The 15740-nt window shown below is 42.9% G+C and overlaps 1 protein-coding gene across 2 annotated transcripts in view; it reads left to right on the forward strand.

Moving 5' to 3' along the window:
- TTC21A (tetratricopeptide repeat domain 21A) overlaps positions 1-15740 on the forward strand; it is a 114847-nt gene that overhangs the window by 44370 nt on the left and 54737 nt on the right. For both annotated transcript variants that reach the window (XM_082259581.1, XM_082259582.1), the window contains 3 exons: positions 7518-7733; positions 8952-9190; positions 13502-13574. In XM_082259581.1, coding sequence (XP_082115707.1) covers positions 7518-7733; positions 8952-9190; positions 13502-13574 — 528 coding nt within the window. The remainder of the gene's footprint in view (positions 1-7517; positions 7734-8951; positions 9191-13501; positions 13575-15740) is intronic.

Raw genomic sequence — 15740 nt, forward strand, 5'->3', positions numbered from 1 at the left:
CTATCATATTGAAAAGTTATTTGCCAGATATGCGTGTCACTAAGTTTAGAGCAGTGTTTCTCAACCTTCTTTTAGTCAAGGCACCCTTTAACATTATGGACAATCTCGAGGCACCCTCCAAAATCATGGACAGTCCTGAGGCACCCCATTCTAAAATATAATAACTATTCTGATAGTTTTACATAATGCAGCAACATCAATACACATAGGCAGTGGCGGCTGGTGAATAAAAATGTTTGGGGGGGGGGGAGAATCGGCAGCAAAACCAACAACCCCCCCTCCCGTGGGCCAGCCGGCCGGCTATCTGCTCTACCACCCCCTCCCTCCTTCCTCCCCCCTCCCCCGTATATTAATTTGCTATTGTCATACAACTGGTCGGGCCCGGGGCGCAGTGCTTTGCGCCCCAAGCCCACCCTTTTTTGAAGCCTATTAGAGCCTCACGCTCTAATCACGTGCTTCAAAAAAAAAATCCCTCTTTGGAATCCATGCGTCCGGTGCCCTGCATGTAGATTAGGGTGCCGGACGCATGGATAGGGGGGGGGGGCGGCGCCCCTTTGCCCCCAATGGACGGGCCGCCCTTGCACATAGGACACCCAACGTTAAAGATGATTTATTCTTCTGAAGCAAATACACATTTACAAACTGGTACTGATTAGCATTCCAATGTTTTACTTCTCCCTCAGTTTTTCTTCATCACTTAGCTAATGAGACCCCAAAGCTGAAGGACAGAGGCAAGGGAGGGTCAAACAAGGATGATATGCAGGCAACTGACATCCTCCTTATCAACTGATGGTGTCATTGGTCACCAGGAGGTTGGCAGGTTCTAATGGTGTACAATGAAAACCTGTGGCTTTGTGCAACTAAATGACAGGTTTCATCTATCCACCGGTTTGTATACAGTTTTCGGGCAACTTTTAGGCATTTTGCCAAGGCATACCATGGTTGAAAAAGGCTGGTTTAGATTAAAGTTAGTAGTCCTTATTTGCATTCTTGTTTTTAGGTTGGTATGATAACCAAACATCTAGCTTCAACAAAATAAGAAGTCAGCAATTTCCGCTTCCATGTTCTTACAGGAAAGATTTCCTCTAAAGCAGACCTTATATGGAAAAAACATTTTTCAAACAGCTTTGTAAAGAAGCCAATGTGTATAAAGATTACAGACACAGTTTTTGTTTTATCCAGCTGTATTTACTCGCAAGTGAAAGATCCAACACCAACATGTCAGAAAAAAAAAAAAAATCAAAAACTGTATCACTGAGTTGGAAAAGGATCACCCCCTCCTAAAAATGACTTGTAAACTCAATCAGGTGTAGCTAATCACCTTCTCAATGGCACACAAAGCACTTTGACATTCACCTGTGATCAGCTGTGGTCATTTTGATTGGCTCAGCATGAAAAGATCTTTCCTGGAGCATTTCAGTCCCGGGAGTGCAACTAAAGCAAACAATCAACTATGGGTGGCAAGTCACTGTCGAAAGGTCTTGGGGATAAAGTTGTGGAGGAGTTAGGAGATGGATACAAAAAAAAAATTTCTAAGGTTTTATCAATTTCTAGAAACACAGTGAAGTCTATTATTAAGAGGTGGAAGGTATTTGGCACTACGCAGACCCTCACTGGATCAGGATGTTGCTCCAAACTGGATGAAAGAGCCAGGGAGAAACTGGTCAGAGAGGCTACCAAGAGGCCTACAGCTACTCTGAAGCAGTTGCAGAAATGTATGACAAATCGTGGTCATTGTGTGAATGTGACAACAATATAACAAATTCTACACAAATGTGGCTTGTATAGGAGGGTTACAAGAAAAAGTCACTCCTCAAGAAAGGCCTCTTGCAGTCATGACTGAACTTTGCCAAAAAGCACCTTGAAGATTCTGAGGAAATGGGTGTTATGGTCAGATGAGACTAAAATTTTGTTTTTGGCCTCAACACCAATCAATATGTCTGGCGGAAATCCAATACAGCTCACCATCCAAATAACACCATTCCTACAGTAAAGCATGGATGTCAGGATAAAAGAAAAAAAATGGATGGGGCAAAATACAGTCTAATTCTTGAGGAAAATCTGCTGCCCTCTGCCACAAAGTTGTCATTGGGAAGAAGGTTTACCTTCCAAAATAGCAATGACCCAAAGCACACAGCAAAGATAACCACACAGTGGTTGAAGGAGAAAAGGGTGAATGTCCTTTCATTGCCTAATCAGAGAGCCCAGACTTAAAGCGGAGTTCCACCCAAAAGTGGAACTTCCGCTTTAGGTAGTTTTAACCCCCTGACATGCCACATTTGGCATGTCATTTTTTTTGGGGGGAGCGGGTACCTAGTTTTGACAGGTACCCACTCCCACTTCCGCTCAGAGCGCCGCGGCGCCCTGAGCGGAAGTTCTCCACTCCCCCTCCCTCCCTGCAATCTTCTGGGACATGTCAGAGGTCCCAGAAGATTGCCGGCCAATCGCGCAGTGCGTACCCGGCTGTGAAGCCGAAAACTGTCACAGCCGGGTGCCCACAACAGTGATGCCGGCGCCGCAGAGCAGAGAGGGAGAAGAGCAAGGCTTCAGGTGGCCGCATTGCTGGACCGTTGGACAGGTGAGTGTGTGTTTAGGCTGGAACTCTGCTTTAAACCCCATTGAAATCTGGGGAATGGCTTGAAGACTGCAATCCAGAAATGGTCAACATCAAATTTAACTGAACTTAAAGGCTGTAATTAAAGAAAAAGGTGGTCCAACAAAATACTGACATAAGGGGGTGACCCTTTTTCCAAATCAGTGATTCTGTTTTTGATTTTTTGTTTAATTTTCTGACTTATTGGTGTTATATCTTTTACTTGGATATTATAAGTTGCATTGAGTAAATACAGCTGAATAAAACATAAACTGTGTCTGTCTTCATTTCAGCAAAGCAAACAAAATGTGAAAATGTTAAAGGGGGTGATTCTTTTCTATACCCACTGTATGTTATAATAGAAGGAGCAAAAATCCACAAAGTGGCTATAATGTTAGGAATGCTTGACGCTCTTTGTTTAAAGCTGAACTGTTGTCAGAAAATTAGGTCTTGCTAGACCATGTCAGGCTGACTCCTTTTGCAGGTATAGGAATGTAAACCATTAAAAATAAGTGCGTCACAACACTTCCGGGTCCTCGCCACGGCCGCACCGGAAGTGTCCATCAGCCACACTATTTACATGAGAGATGCGAGCAGCACGGCTACAGCTCCAGTCCCAGAAGCCGACTTGTTAGTGGAAACGCGTCGGGGGGAGCTAGCCGTGTTGCCTATGATCCCGGACTACTGCAGAGGTCCTCGATCCAAAATTTACATATGCTGTTTTTTCTCCTGAAAATGTAAGTGTTACTCTTTCTTATTGGTTCAATAAAGTGAGGTAATGCACTATAGTCCCCTTCTCTTCCTTGGGCATGTTCTTGGTGGCGATATCCCCTTGAGTGGAAGCCTCTAGATCCCCACACTTTGGAAGCAGATGGTCGCTTTATTCCTATTGTGAATTCTCTCCTACAAGCTGACCTAACGGACTCCAGGGTTATACACTATATGTTTGCATCTCTCCATCATCTGGTAAGAGTCCCTTCTTAACACTGGGTGCATCACGTGTACATTTGAGCACTGTCTGGATCACCGTTTGGGAAGAGGTTACCCTTATCCTTCATCACTCCCCAACCTCACTATATTCTTTGGATTTTCAAGACTTTTGCACAGTCTCATCATTTAGAATATAGACTTTGTGTTTAGCTGAACATCAGCAATCACTATTTTTGTGAATATTTGTGTTCCATAACTTTTTAGCGCACTCTGTAATTGATGTTTTTCATTTGTTACAACCCCTCACATTAAAAATAAGTGCCTATACTGTTTGGAATCCAGTAATACACTGTCTCACCCTGCTCAGTTACTCTCCATTTTTAGGCCTTTTTAGGCACTGACGAGTTTGTAGACGCCAATTTGCTGACATCCTTAAAGCAGAATGAAACCCTCCTATCTTTTACAGCCAAGGAAGCTGCTTCTGTTTGATCTGCAACTGCCATGTTGCTGCACATGTGATCAGTTATAGCACTAGCCATTTGATGGTTTGACACAAGCATATGCCATTAAATCGATGGTTTTTTTTCCTCTTTATGATTTACCTTTGGGGCTCTGGGCTTCAGCAAAATGTCAGCCTCCAGCAAGAAGAAACAGGTGAAATGCTGGAGGCAATTAACGGCACACACTTAATTTTGGTAGCATAATTAATAATGTGGAATGTATGTTCCTTGCTAAAGACATTATTTTTTATCGAGTTGTTATGGGTAAAGTTCCGCTTTAATGAATTCAAGACCAGGAGGTTATATATGGTGGTTTTGTACATATATTATTTATTTGTTTATTGTGACCAGGAATAAAGAAAGAAAAATTGTAAAAAGTTTTTTTTTTTTTTTTTTAGTTACCTATATATGAAATATTGTAAAGGTGTCTCTCTAGACTGATTTTACAGTCAGTCTGCCAGAAAGGATAGTGCTCTGGAAATCATTTCTCATGCAATAAATGTTTATTTGTTGAACAAAGTTTGTAAAAAAATTAAAAATTGGCACAAAATAATTATAGTTGCCCTTTAAAGTTTTATAAACTAAAAAACCAAAATATGTATTTGTTTTTCAGTTCTATGAATCTAAGGAATAATATGACTATACATTTTTATTGTGCTGTCATTAGGTATATTTAGTAGATTATTTTCATGTACAATTTGTAGTACAACACCTCCTAAGTCAAGTGTGCTTGTGGCGATAAGGGCACCCAAAGTTCACTAATTTCTGGGATTTAGCGAAACGGGCTATCCAGCATGCACATCGGATTCTCGCACCTGCGCAGTAATCACACTGTTTGGCGCACACAGTTGTCACTTCATTTAATAAAATACAATCGACAAGCAGAGGATGCCTGAAGACTCCTGGGATTGCTGACGCAGATATCCCAGGAGTCAATGGGACAATCCTTCTGACGTCAATCGCCTAGGTGGCCGCAGCTGGAATAGGCAGCACAATTTGATAAAAAAGGTACTTATCATGAAAAATAAATGGACTATCCGAAGATAATATAGATTTACATGGCAATTTAAATGAGGCTTTGTTGAAAAAGAGGGTGAAGATCCGCTTTAATCCTTTGCCTGGTGGTTGTGAAACTGTATCTTATTCCTTAATAATAATGTCATTTTCTATGCAAACTGGAGTTTAATACCTGTGTACTAAACTGTACTTGTCTTTCATCCCATCTTTCTAGTTTCCCTGCGTGGCAAATTGTTTCTTTGTTATTTACACAAAATCTTTCCTAAAATAAAACCTGATGAAAAAAAATAAATATATATATATATATATATAATATAGTCAAAAGGGTACTTAGGATACACTGACACACACCAGGGGTTACTTGGTCAATATTATAAGAGTTTATTTACATGTGCTTTGATCTCTGAAGTGCAATCCGCAATCAGATCACTCTTAAGAGAGCCTTTGACTGGAGGTAAAGAGGCGTTGTATTAGCTCCTCAACGCTTCCTGTCACCCCTTGAATACCCCACTAACGCACCTCAGATCAGCCCCATTCAGTTGACAGGGGGATATAAGTCCTGCTGCAGCTGGGAAGCAATGCATCACGAATGCGGCATGTGTACACCCTAAGCCACTGCCTTTGCAGCTAAAGGAGGAGTAATTGTGGGGTGGTAAAACCGATGCTCAACTGTGGGGGTTTAACGCTCTCAATCGCTATTGTGAGAGAGCCCTAAAAGTGGAGACACTGCTTGGGATACTTGTTGTAAAATGTTAATTATCATTGCCACATCTTCTCCTATTTCAGTATGCACTGTGTTTCTTTATGTGCTTTATAAGTAATACCTTAAATCTTTTATGATCGTTATCATATACAGTGCCTTAAAAAATAATTCATACCCATTGAAATGTTCCACATTTTGTCATGTTACAACCAAAAACGTAAATGTATTTTATAAGGATTTTATGTGATGGACCAACACAAAGTGGCTTATAATTGTGAAGTGGAAGGAAAATGATAAATGGTTTTCAACATTTTTTACAAATAAATATCTGAAAAGTTTGGCATGCATTTGTATTCAACCCCCTTTACTCGGATATCCCTAACTAAAATCTAGCGGAACCAATTGTCTTCAGAAGTCACCTAATTAGTCCACCTGTGTGTAATTTATTCTCAGTACAAATACAGCTGTTCTGTGAAGCCCTCAGAGGTTTGTTAGAGAACCTTAGTAAACAAACAGCACCATGAAGGCCAAGGAACACACCAGACAGGTCATGGATAAAGTTGAGAAGTTTAAAGCAGGGTTAGGTTATAAAAAAAATATCCCAAGCATTGAACATCTCACAGAGCAGTGTTCAAGTAATCATCTGAAAATGGAAAGAGTATGGCACAACTGCAAACCTGACCAAGACATGGCCGTCCATCTAAACTAACAGGCCGGGCAAGGAGAGCTTTAACCAGAGAAGCAGCCTAAGAGGCCCATGGTAACTCTGGAGGAGCTACCGAAATCCACAGCTCAGGTGAGAGAATCTATCCACGGGACAACTATTATTCGTGCACTCCACAAATCTGGCCTTTATGGAAGAGTGGCAAGAAGAAAGCCAATGTTGAAAGAAAGCCATAAGAAGTCCAGTTTGCAGTTTGCGAGAAGCCATGTGGAGGACACAGCAAATATGTGGAAGAAGGTGATCTGGTCAGATGAGACCAAAATTTTACTTTTTGGCCTAAATGCAAAATGCTATGTGTGGTGGAAAACTAACACCCTGAACATACCATCCCCACCGTGAAACATGGCAGTGGCAGCATCATGTTATGGGGATGTTTTTGTTCAGCAGAGACAGGGAAGCTGGTCAGAGTTAATGGAAAGATGAATGGAGCCAAATACAGGACAATCTTAGAGTCTGCAAAAGACTTGAGACTGAGGTGGAGGTTCACCTTCCAGCAAGACAACAACCCTAAAAATACAGCGAGAGCTACAAAAGAATGGTTTGGGTCAAAGCATTTTCATGTATTAGAATGACCCAGTCATTTTAGTCCAGACCTAAATCCAATTGAGAATCTGTGGCAAGATTTGAAAATTTCTGTTCACAGATGCGCGCCATCCAATCTGACAAAGATTGAGTTATTTTGAAAAGAAGAATGGGCAAACATTTAACTCTCTAGATGTGCATAGCTGGTAGAGACATACCCAAAAAGACTTGCAGCTGTAATTACAAACGAAAGGTGGTTCTACAAAGTATTGCTTCAAGGGGACTGAATACAATTGCACGCTGGACTTTTCAGATATTTATTTGTAAAACATTTTGAAAACCATTTATCACTTTCCTTCCACTTCACAGGTATGTGCCACTTTGTGTTGGTCTATCACATAAAATCCCAATAAAATACATTTACGTTTTTGGTTGTAACATGACAAAATGTGAAAAATTTCAAGGGGTATGAATACTTTTTTAAGACACTGTATCTTAACCATTATGTTTTCTTTTTTCATGATGTAGGTGCGAGAACATCCTCTTTATTATTTAATCAAGGCCAAGATTCTGGAAAAAACCGAGAACCGAGCGGAAGCTATACAGATGCTACGAATGGCTATGAGCCTCCCTGAGATGAAAAGTGGAGTGGCTGGAAGAAGTAAGACAGGAGGCCTTAGTATAAGTGACCGAGTATCCATATACCTGGAACTAGCCAAGCTTCTGCGATTAAATGGAGAGCAGGTAAAGCAAGAGCTGAGACATTATATGGTTACCCTCCAAGTCATTGTTTTATATTTTGCACTGTTAAGAGTACATGATATTGAAAGAACATTGTGTAATCAGGATACACAGCTCTGTATATTTGTCTGTGGTACTAAACTAGTGATTCTGTACTGGGCTGCAGGATCCTTGGGAAAAAGAGATTTGTTCCTGTTTTTACTTGTGGCTCACTCATACAAACACAGCTTTACTAATTACAGTGATAGGCTACGAAAATTAAAGCAGTAATGAAACCAAAAGCAAACATTTATTATATTGCATTAGTTTAGTTTTCTTTTCTAGGCTTTCTTTTTTTTAATTTCTCCTGCTGATTTGGCCAGTACGTCTGTTGTTACTCAACAGAACAAGCTCTCCTGCAGATGTATCAGTTAAAGTGTTTCTAAAGGCAGAGGTTTTTTTTTTTTACCTTAATGCATTCGTTTGGGTGCAGCCCCCTTCCTTTTATACCCTCCCCTTTATACTTACCTGAGCCCCATCTTGATCCAGCGATGTGCATGAGAGCAGCGGCTCTTCCGGGTCTTTCTCTCCTCATTGGCTCACGCAGCTGCAGAAGTTTGGCCTTTAATTTGTTAGTGTATTTAAATCTGCTAGCGCATCTAAAACTCCTCTCCTCCCAGATTAACAATGCCACTGTACCCCCTTTCCTCCTTCTTCCATAGTGATGACACTCTAGTACGGGAGGTGTGTGGCTGGCCAGATCACCAGGTGAAAAAGACTAAAACAAAACTCATGCAGCCATCATATTAATTTAGGTTTTATTATATACGCTTTATCAAGCATGCGCGTGAAACGCGTAGTCACGGCAACGGGGACGCTTGAGTTCCACACTGGTTCCTGCTAGGTGTGTGGCTCTCCTTCGGGATACTGGCTTGGTGCACCGCAGTGATGGCTGGTCTTCGCGCCGGCTGGTTCCATCGAGGCTTTCCCACAGCCACCATCCCCAGCATACCGCGGTATTTGGAACATTTGAAATCCTTAATCCGGCTTCTCCATCTCGGACATTACCCAAAAGCTTCCATTCACGGACTACTGCATCTGTATCCTCCTTGGATCATCAATAGTGTTTTCCTGTGCGCTTCCAATGAATGTTGTATGCGTACTGCGGTTATGGGTTAAGTAACACTTTAAATTTATAATTACCCTTTTCACGCCCAATTACACATTTTTGTGTTGTTTTAGCATGAAGCTACAAAGATAATACAAGATGCAGTCAATGCATTTCGTGGGACTCCAGAAGAGATTCGAATCATTATAGCCAATGCAGACATGTCCCTTGGTAAAGGTGATATAGAGTCAGCGCTGATCATGCTGAGAGATGTCACACCAAACCAGCCATACTACATCGAGGTCAAGCAAAAGATGGCGGAAATCTATCTGAAATATCGAAAAGACAAGAAATTATACATTGCTTGCTACAGGTATGTTTCTAGTAACAGTATTTTTATAAAATCAGGTATTTATATCGCAGTGCGAATTGTCAGTTCGGACATGAATTTTATCGCATAGGTGTGAACACCCATGTGATTCGATTCTGGTGTGGACCAAAAAAAGGGTCCTGTGCGACTTTGATCCGAATGCGATGCGAATTCAGCCATACAATCTGTATGGCTGAATTTGCAACGCACAGACATCGCATGCGATTTGCAGAGCAGTGCTCTGCGAATCACATGCGATGTCTGACATTGCATATGTGTGAACCAACACTTAAAGCGGAGTTCCGGCCTCAAATACCCTTTCTAACTAAAAATACCCCTGTAATACTAATCCATCGCCCTTTACAGAACCGCTATTCTCATACTTACAAGGTGTACAGCTTTGGATTTTAGTAAAAACCTTACTTTTAAAAACGCTCTCTGGGCGTGGCCATCTTGGATGTGGGCATCTGAAGCCGCAGTGTAATCTGCTGTGTCCTTCTTCCTGATTCCAGGGAGTGTTCTGGGAGTTCTTCCTGATTCCAGCCTCCTGGGAGTGATGACAAACAGCTCCCAGGATGCAATGCAAAGGCGGAAGTGATGTCAGTGGCCGTGGCCACAGAGGGGGGGGGGGGGGGAGAAGGAGAAAGTACAATCAAAAATGCCCTAAAAATAAGGTAAGGAACCCCGAAAAAAAAATTGAAAATGCCCAATTGTTGGTCAGCATACGAGCACTCCAGGAATCACTAAAGTAGCAAAATAGGCGGAACTCCACTTTAAAGTAGTTGTAAACCTTAGATATGACATATGAACAAAGCATATCCCTCTACAGTGTGTACTTGTTTTACCTTAAAGAGGGAGTAAACCCTCCTCTGACACATGTACCTATAGGTAAGCCTATGATAAGGCTTACCTATAGGTACTGTAAATATCTCCTAAACATGCACCGTTTAGGAGATATTTACCTTACATTCATCCAGTGACGTCACTGGCGCATGCACTCTGAAGGAACGTCCGCTCGTGCCGTTCCTTCAGAGCCCCGTGCCGTGACTGTCGGCTCCCACGCGCGTGCGCGGGAGTGATGTCACCGCGGCTCCGGCCAATCAGATGGCCGGATGCCGCGATCCCGGAAGTCGCGAGCATGTCCAGTCGCCCGTCATCCAGCTAAGCGGGCGGCACGGCGGGGGCTCGTTCTAAGGTAAGTATTTCATAATGAGCTAGTATGCGATGCATACTAGCTCATTATGTGTTTCTCTTGCAGGGTGAAAAAGAAAAAAAAAAAAAAAAAAAGAGTTTACAACCTCTTTAAGAGCACTAAGTGTCATTTCTGTATGCTGCCTCATGCCTCTGATATCTGCATGAATCACTTCTGACAAGTTTTCCTGAAGCCAAGAGAAAAATGGTGACAGGGGAGGGATCTCCAGCTGATTGACAGCCTCATCTCTGCTCCTGAGCGCTGTAAGGGTTTACAACCACTTTAAGCACAGATAATTCAGATTTGTGGCTAATAGTTAATGTATTTAACCACTTGCCGACCGCCGCAAGTACATATACTGCGGCGGTCAGCCCCTCACACGCAAAGTGACGTATGGGTACGTCACTAGCCTGTGAGGCTCTGGGGAGCGAGCGCGCGCCGCCGGAGGCGCGCTCCCGCTCGGTCACGGACCCCCCCGTGCGTGTGCCCGGCGGACCCGATGTCCGCCGGGCACTCACGATTGTCCATTAGAGTGGGAGAAAGGCAGGCGGCTAATGTAAACAAGCCGCCTGTCATTCTCCCATGTGTATGAACAGTGATCATATGGTTCTACTATGTAGGACCGTTGATCACTGTTCCTACACCTCAAGCCACAGCTAATCACAGTTAGAATCACGCCCCTAGGGACACACACAACCCCTCCCTCTCAAAAAAAAGTTAACCCCTTCACTGCCAGTGTCATTTTACAGTAACAGTGCATATGTTTAGCACTGATTACTGTAGTAATGTCACTGGTAACCCCAAAAGTGTCAAAAATGTCAGTCAAGGGTCCGATCTGTCCGCCGCAATGTCGCAGTCCCGCAGAAAAAAAAAATTGAATCAGCGGCTGCAGGGGGAAAATACAGCTGATGGTGATCGGTCCTAGTAAATACTGCCCTATCTGTCCCTCCTCTCTTTCTGCTGCCTGGGTCCCCCCTGTCCTTTCCCTTTTCCCCCAGCAGCACTTCCAGCTCCCCCATTCTCCCCTCCCCACCGGCTGCTGCGATGTGCCAGGATGGAGAAAGAACAGTGTGAATGTTCGGTACTGATCACTCACTCTGTCCATTAATACCTGAAGCATAGTAAACTGTGTTTACTATGGTTCCGTTTCTGAATTAACGAGAAGCCGCTCAGCACAGAGCACTTCACATTCATTTACTGTCCAGTTCAGCTGAAGAATCTGTGTCCTCAATTCCTTTTTCTGTCTTAAAAGTGAGACATCAGAGGTCTGTTTTCCCTGATATTTCACCAAAGCCCCCCCAACAGGCTGCTAAAAAATTGGAAAAAAAATAATAAAAATTAATATTGTAAAAAATAATTAAAAAAAATATTATTAAAGAAAAATAAACTACTGATACCATCCATTACCCTACTGACACTGTCTTCTGCCCTACTGACAAAGTCCACTGCTCTAATGAGTGATGCAATCCACTGCTCTACTGACACTAACCTCTCCCCTACTGACACCAACCTCTCCTCTACTGACACTGTCCATTGCCCTACTGACACTAGCCTCTCCCCTACTGACACTGTCAACTGCCCTACTGACACTAGCCTCTCCCCTACTGACACTGTCCATTGCCCTACTGACACTAACCTCTCCCCTACTGACACCAACCTCTCCTCTACTGACACTGTCCATTGCCCTACTGACACTGTCCTACTGACACTAACCTCTCCCCTACTGACACTATCCATTGCCCTACTGAGACTAGCCTCTCCCCTACTGACACTGTCCTACTGACACCAACCTCTCCCCTACTGACACTATCCATTGCCCTACTGACACTAACCTCTCCCCTACTGACACTGTTCACTGTGCTACTGACACCAACCTCTGCCTTACTGATATCGTCCACTGCTCTACTGACACCAACCTCTAAATGACTGACATTGTCCACTGCTCTACCGACACCATCCACTGATCTAATGACACCATCCACTGCTCTACTGATATCGTCCACTACTCTACTGTCACCCACCTCTCCCTTACTGGCACCAATCTCTGCCCTACTGACACTGCCAACCTATAAGGTAGGCCAACTTCATATTTTTACAGTGACATTTATTTTAGTAATATTAGTAAATTTTATCGGTACAAGAATGCTTTTGTATATATAACCATGCCCCTTTAAGCCCCTCAAACTCAATTTGGCCACACATATGCACGCCACATTGCTGCTCTCCTTGAGGCAACCTAATTTTTTCTATTTTGCACAAAAGGACATTTATTTATTGCTTGTCATATTTATGATTATAATTATTGATGTATTTTTAAGCACAAGGACTTTTGGTATATTCAGCACTTTTTGTTTTGTATGCGTACTATGACCATTTATTTTTTTGCACAGTTAATGTACAGCTTTTTTGTATATTTATGATTCACATAGCAGCGCTGAAACACTATGGTTTACACATTACACTAAAGGCACTTGCACTTTAATTTCCAGCAGCAGCTATAATTTAATTTAATATACCTTACACATTTATTCACCATAAGCGCGAGGACATCTACCTCTTTACGCCCAATAGTGTGCCACGTCTTTTACAATCCTATATTGTATGCTACATAAAAAAAAACGACTATGCTGCTTAAGTGTTTGGGATTGGCTTGAAGAAAAGGGGTCAACCCTAGCCTCCTTGCCAGTAGCAGTAGCAGGACTTTATTTCAAGATTTTTAAGTCTTGCCCCCATGGCGGCTTCGGAGGGGCGACGCCAAGTGAGCTTTGAACTCACTATTAACAAAACTTTGAAATGACTAATATATCTATTATTATTACCATCCTATGGTGTATCTATGGATATATTACACTTCCCTCTCTGGGCAGGGGGCTGGGAGTGTGTGGATGGAGAACTTCTCTCTCTCAGGGGTGGGGGGCACTGATCTGAGCCTTTGCCCTGGGTGAAAGAATGTCTAGCTTCCCCACTGGCCCACAGTGTGATTTTTTTTTTTTCTTTCTGACTTGCCCTACAAAAATGACATCTAACTTCCGATGGTTGCTAAGGACAACACACTTTCTACTTTCTAAATGATTTATGTGATAACCATTGTATGAACAAAATGATTACTTTCTCTCCAACAGAGAGCTGAGCGAGAAGCTGCCTGGCTCACAGACAAGTCTTCTTCTGGGAGATGCCTACATGAACATTCAGGAGGTATCTTCTGCTAAATCATCCAGGGCTCTATTGCATTGTGCTGTGCTATAAGTCTACTTTGTTTTTCATCGTTGGGAATAGTGGTGCAATCATGCTTTTTCATTGACCTGTGAGCATGAAGATGACACCTGTAAAAGGAGGTGGTAAAAGTGTAGTAAGGGTTTGTGGCTCTTCGTATTTTTCGTATGTGTTTAGATGATTGCTGCTTGAAACACTTGCCATCCAGGGCAGTTTTGTCATCTTTCACATACATGTTAAAGCCAGCATTTTTTTTTGCTAGCAAATCAATTAGAACCCCCAAGCATTATATATTCTACACTGCTCAGAAAATTAAAGGAACACTTTTTTTTTTCAGAGTATAGCATCAAGTCAGTTCAACTCCTGGGATATTGATCTGGTCAGTTAGGTAGCAGAAGGGGTTATTAATCACTTTACCACCGGAGGATTTTGTTGTCTTACGTCCAGGCCACTTTTTGCGATTCGGCGCTGTGCGACTTTAACTGACAATTGCGCGGTCGTGCGACGCTGTACCTAAACGAATTTGACGTCCTTTTTTTCCCACAAACAGAGCTTTCTTTTGGTGGTATTTGATCACCTGTGCGATTTTTACTTTTTGCGCTATAAACAAAAAAAGCGTAAATTTTGCAAAAATAACAATATTTTTCACATTTTTTTTATATGAAATTCCCCCAAAAAAATTTAAAAATCTAAATTTTTTAACATTTTTGGCCAATTTGTTTTCTGCTACATATGTTTGGTAAAAAAAATTGCAAAAAGCGTATTTTGATTGGTTTGCGCAAAAGTTATTGCGTTTACTAACTAAGGGAAAGATTTCTGTCATTTTTGGTGTTTTTTTTTTTTTAATGCGTAATGGCGGCGATCTGCGATTTTTTTTGCGGTACTGCGACATTGCGGCGGACAGATCGGACCCTTGACTGACATTTTTGACACTTTTGGGGTTACCAGTGACATTACTGCAGTAATCAGTGCTATACATATGCACTGTTACTGCAAAATGACACTGGCAGGGAAGGGGTTAACTTTATTGGGGAGGGAGGGGTTAAGTGTGTCCCTAGGGGCGTGCTTTTTACTGTGATTGGCTGTGGCTACTAGTGTAGGAACAGTGATCAACGGTCCTACATAGTAGAACCGTATGATCACTGTTTCTACACAGGGGAGAATGACAGGCAGCTTGTTTACATCAGCCGCCTGACTTTCTCCCTCTGCACCGACAATCGGCGAGTGACCAGCAGACATCGGGTCCGCCGGTCACACGCACTGACTTCCCTGTAAACGAGCCGTGGCGGGCGTGCGCCTCCGTGGGCGCACTCGCCCGCTCTAGGCTCACAAGGAAGTGACAGGCTAGTGACGTAGATCTACGTCACTCTGCCTGGCCGGGGCTGACCGCCGCAGTAAATAGTCGTGCGGCGTTCGGCAACCGGTTAAATTAACAACAGCTGCACTACATGGGCAACAATAACACAACCTCAAAAACAGGAATGGTTTTACAGGTGGAGGCCACTAAATTTTTTTTCCCTAATCATCTTTTCTGACTTTTTTTTCCACTGGTTTTGAATTTGGCTAGGATCAGGGCTACTACTGATAGCATGAGGAGATCCCTGGACCCTATAGAGGCTGCATAGGCAGTTCAACTCCTCTAGGATGGCACATCAATACATGCCATTGCCAGAAGGTTTGCCGTGTCTCCCAGCACAGTCTCAAGAGCATGGAAGAGATTCCAGGAGACAGGCAGTTACTCTAGGAGAGCTGGACAGGGCTGTAGAAGGTCCTTATCAGCACAACCGGTATCTGCTCCTTTGTGCAAGGAGGAACAGGCTGAGCACTGCCAGAGCCCTACAAACTGACCTCCAGCAGGCCACTGGTGTGAATGTCTCTAACCAAACAATCACAAAAAGACTTCATGAGAGTGGCTTGAGGGCCCAACGTCTTCTAGTGGGCCCTGTGCTCACTGTCGGCACTGTGGTGCTTGATTGGAATTTGCCATTGATCACCTGAATTGGCAGGTCTGCCACTGGTGCCCTGTGCTTTTCACAGATGAGAGCAGGTTCACCCTGAGCACATGTGACAGATGTGAAAGGGCCTGGAGAAGCCATCGAGAATGTTATACTGCCTGTAACATTGTTCAATATGACCAGTTTGGTTGTG

This window comes from Pelophylax lessonae (genome assembly GCF_965119305.1).
Source record: "Pelophylax lessonae genome assembly, chromosome: 5".
NCBI classification, from domain to species: domain Eukaryota; kingdom Metazoa; phylum Chordata; class Amphibia; order Anura; family Ranidae; genus Pelophylax; species Pelophylax lessonae.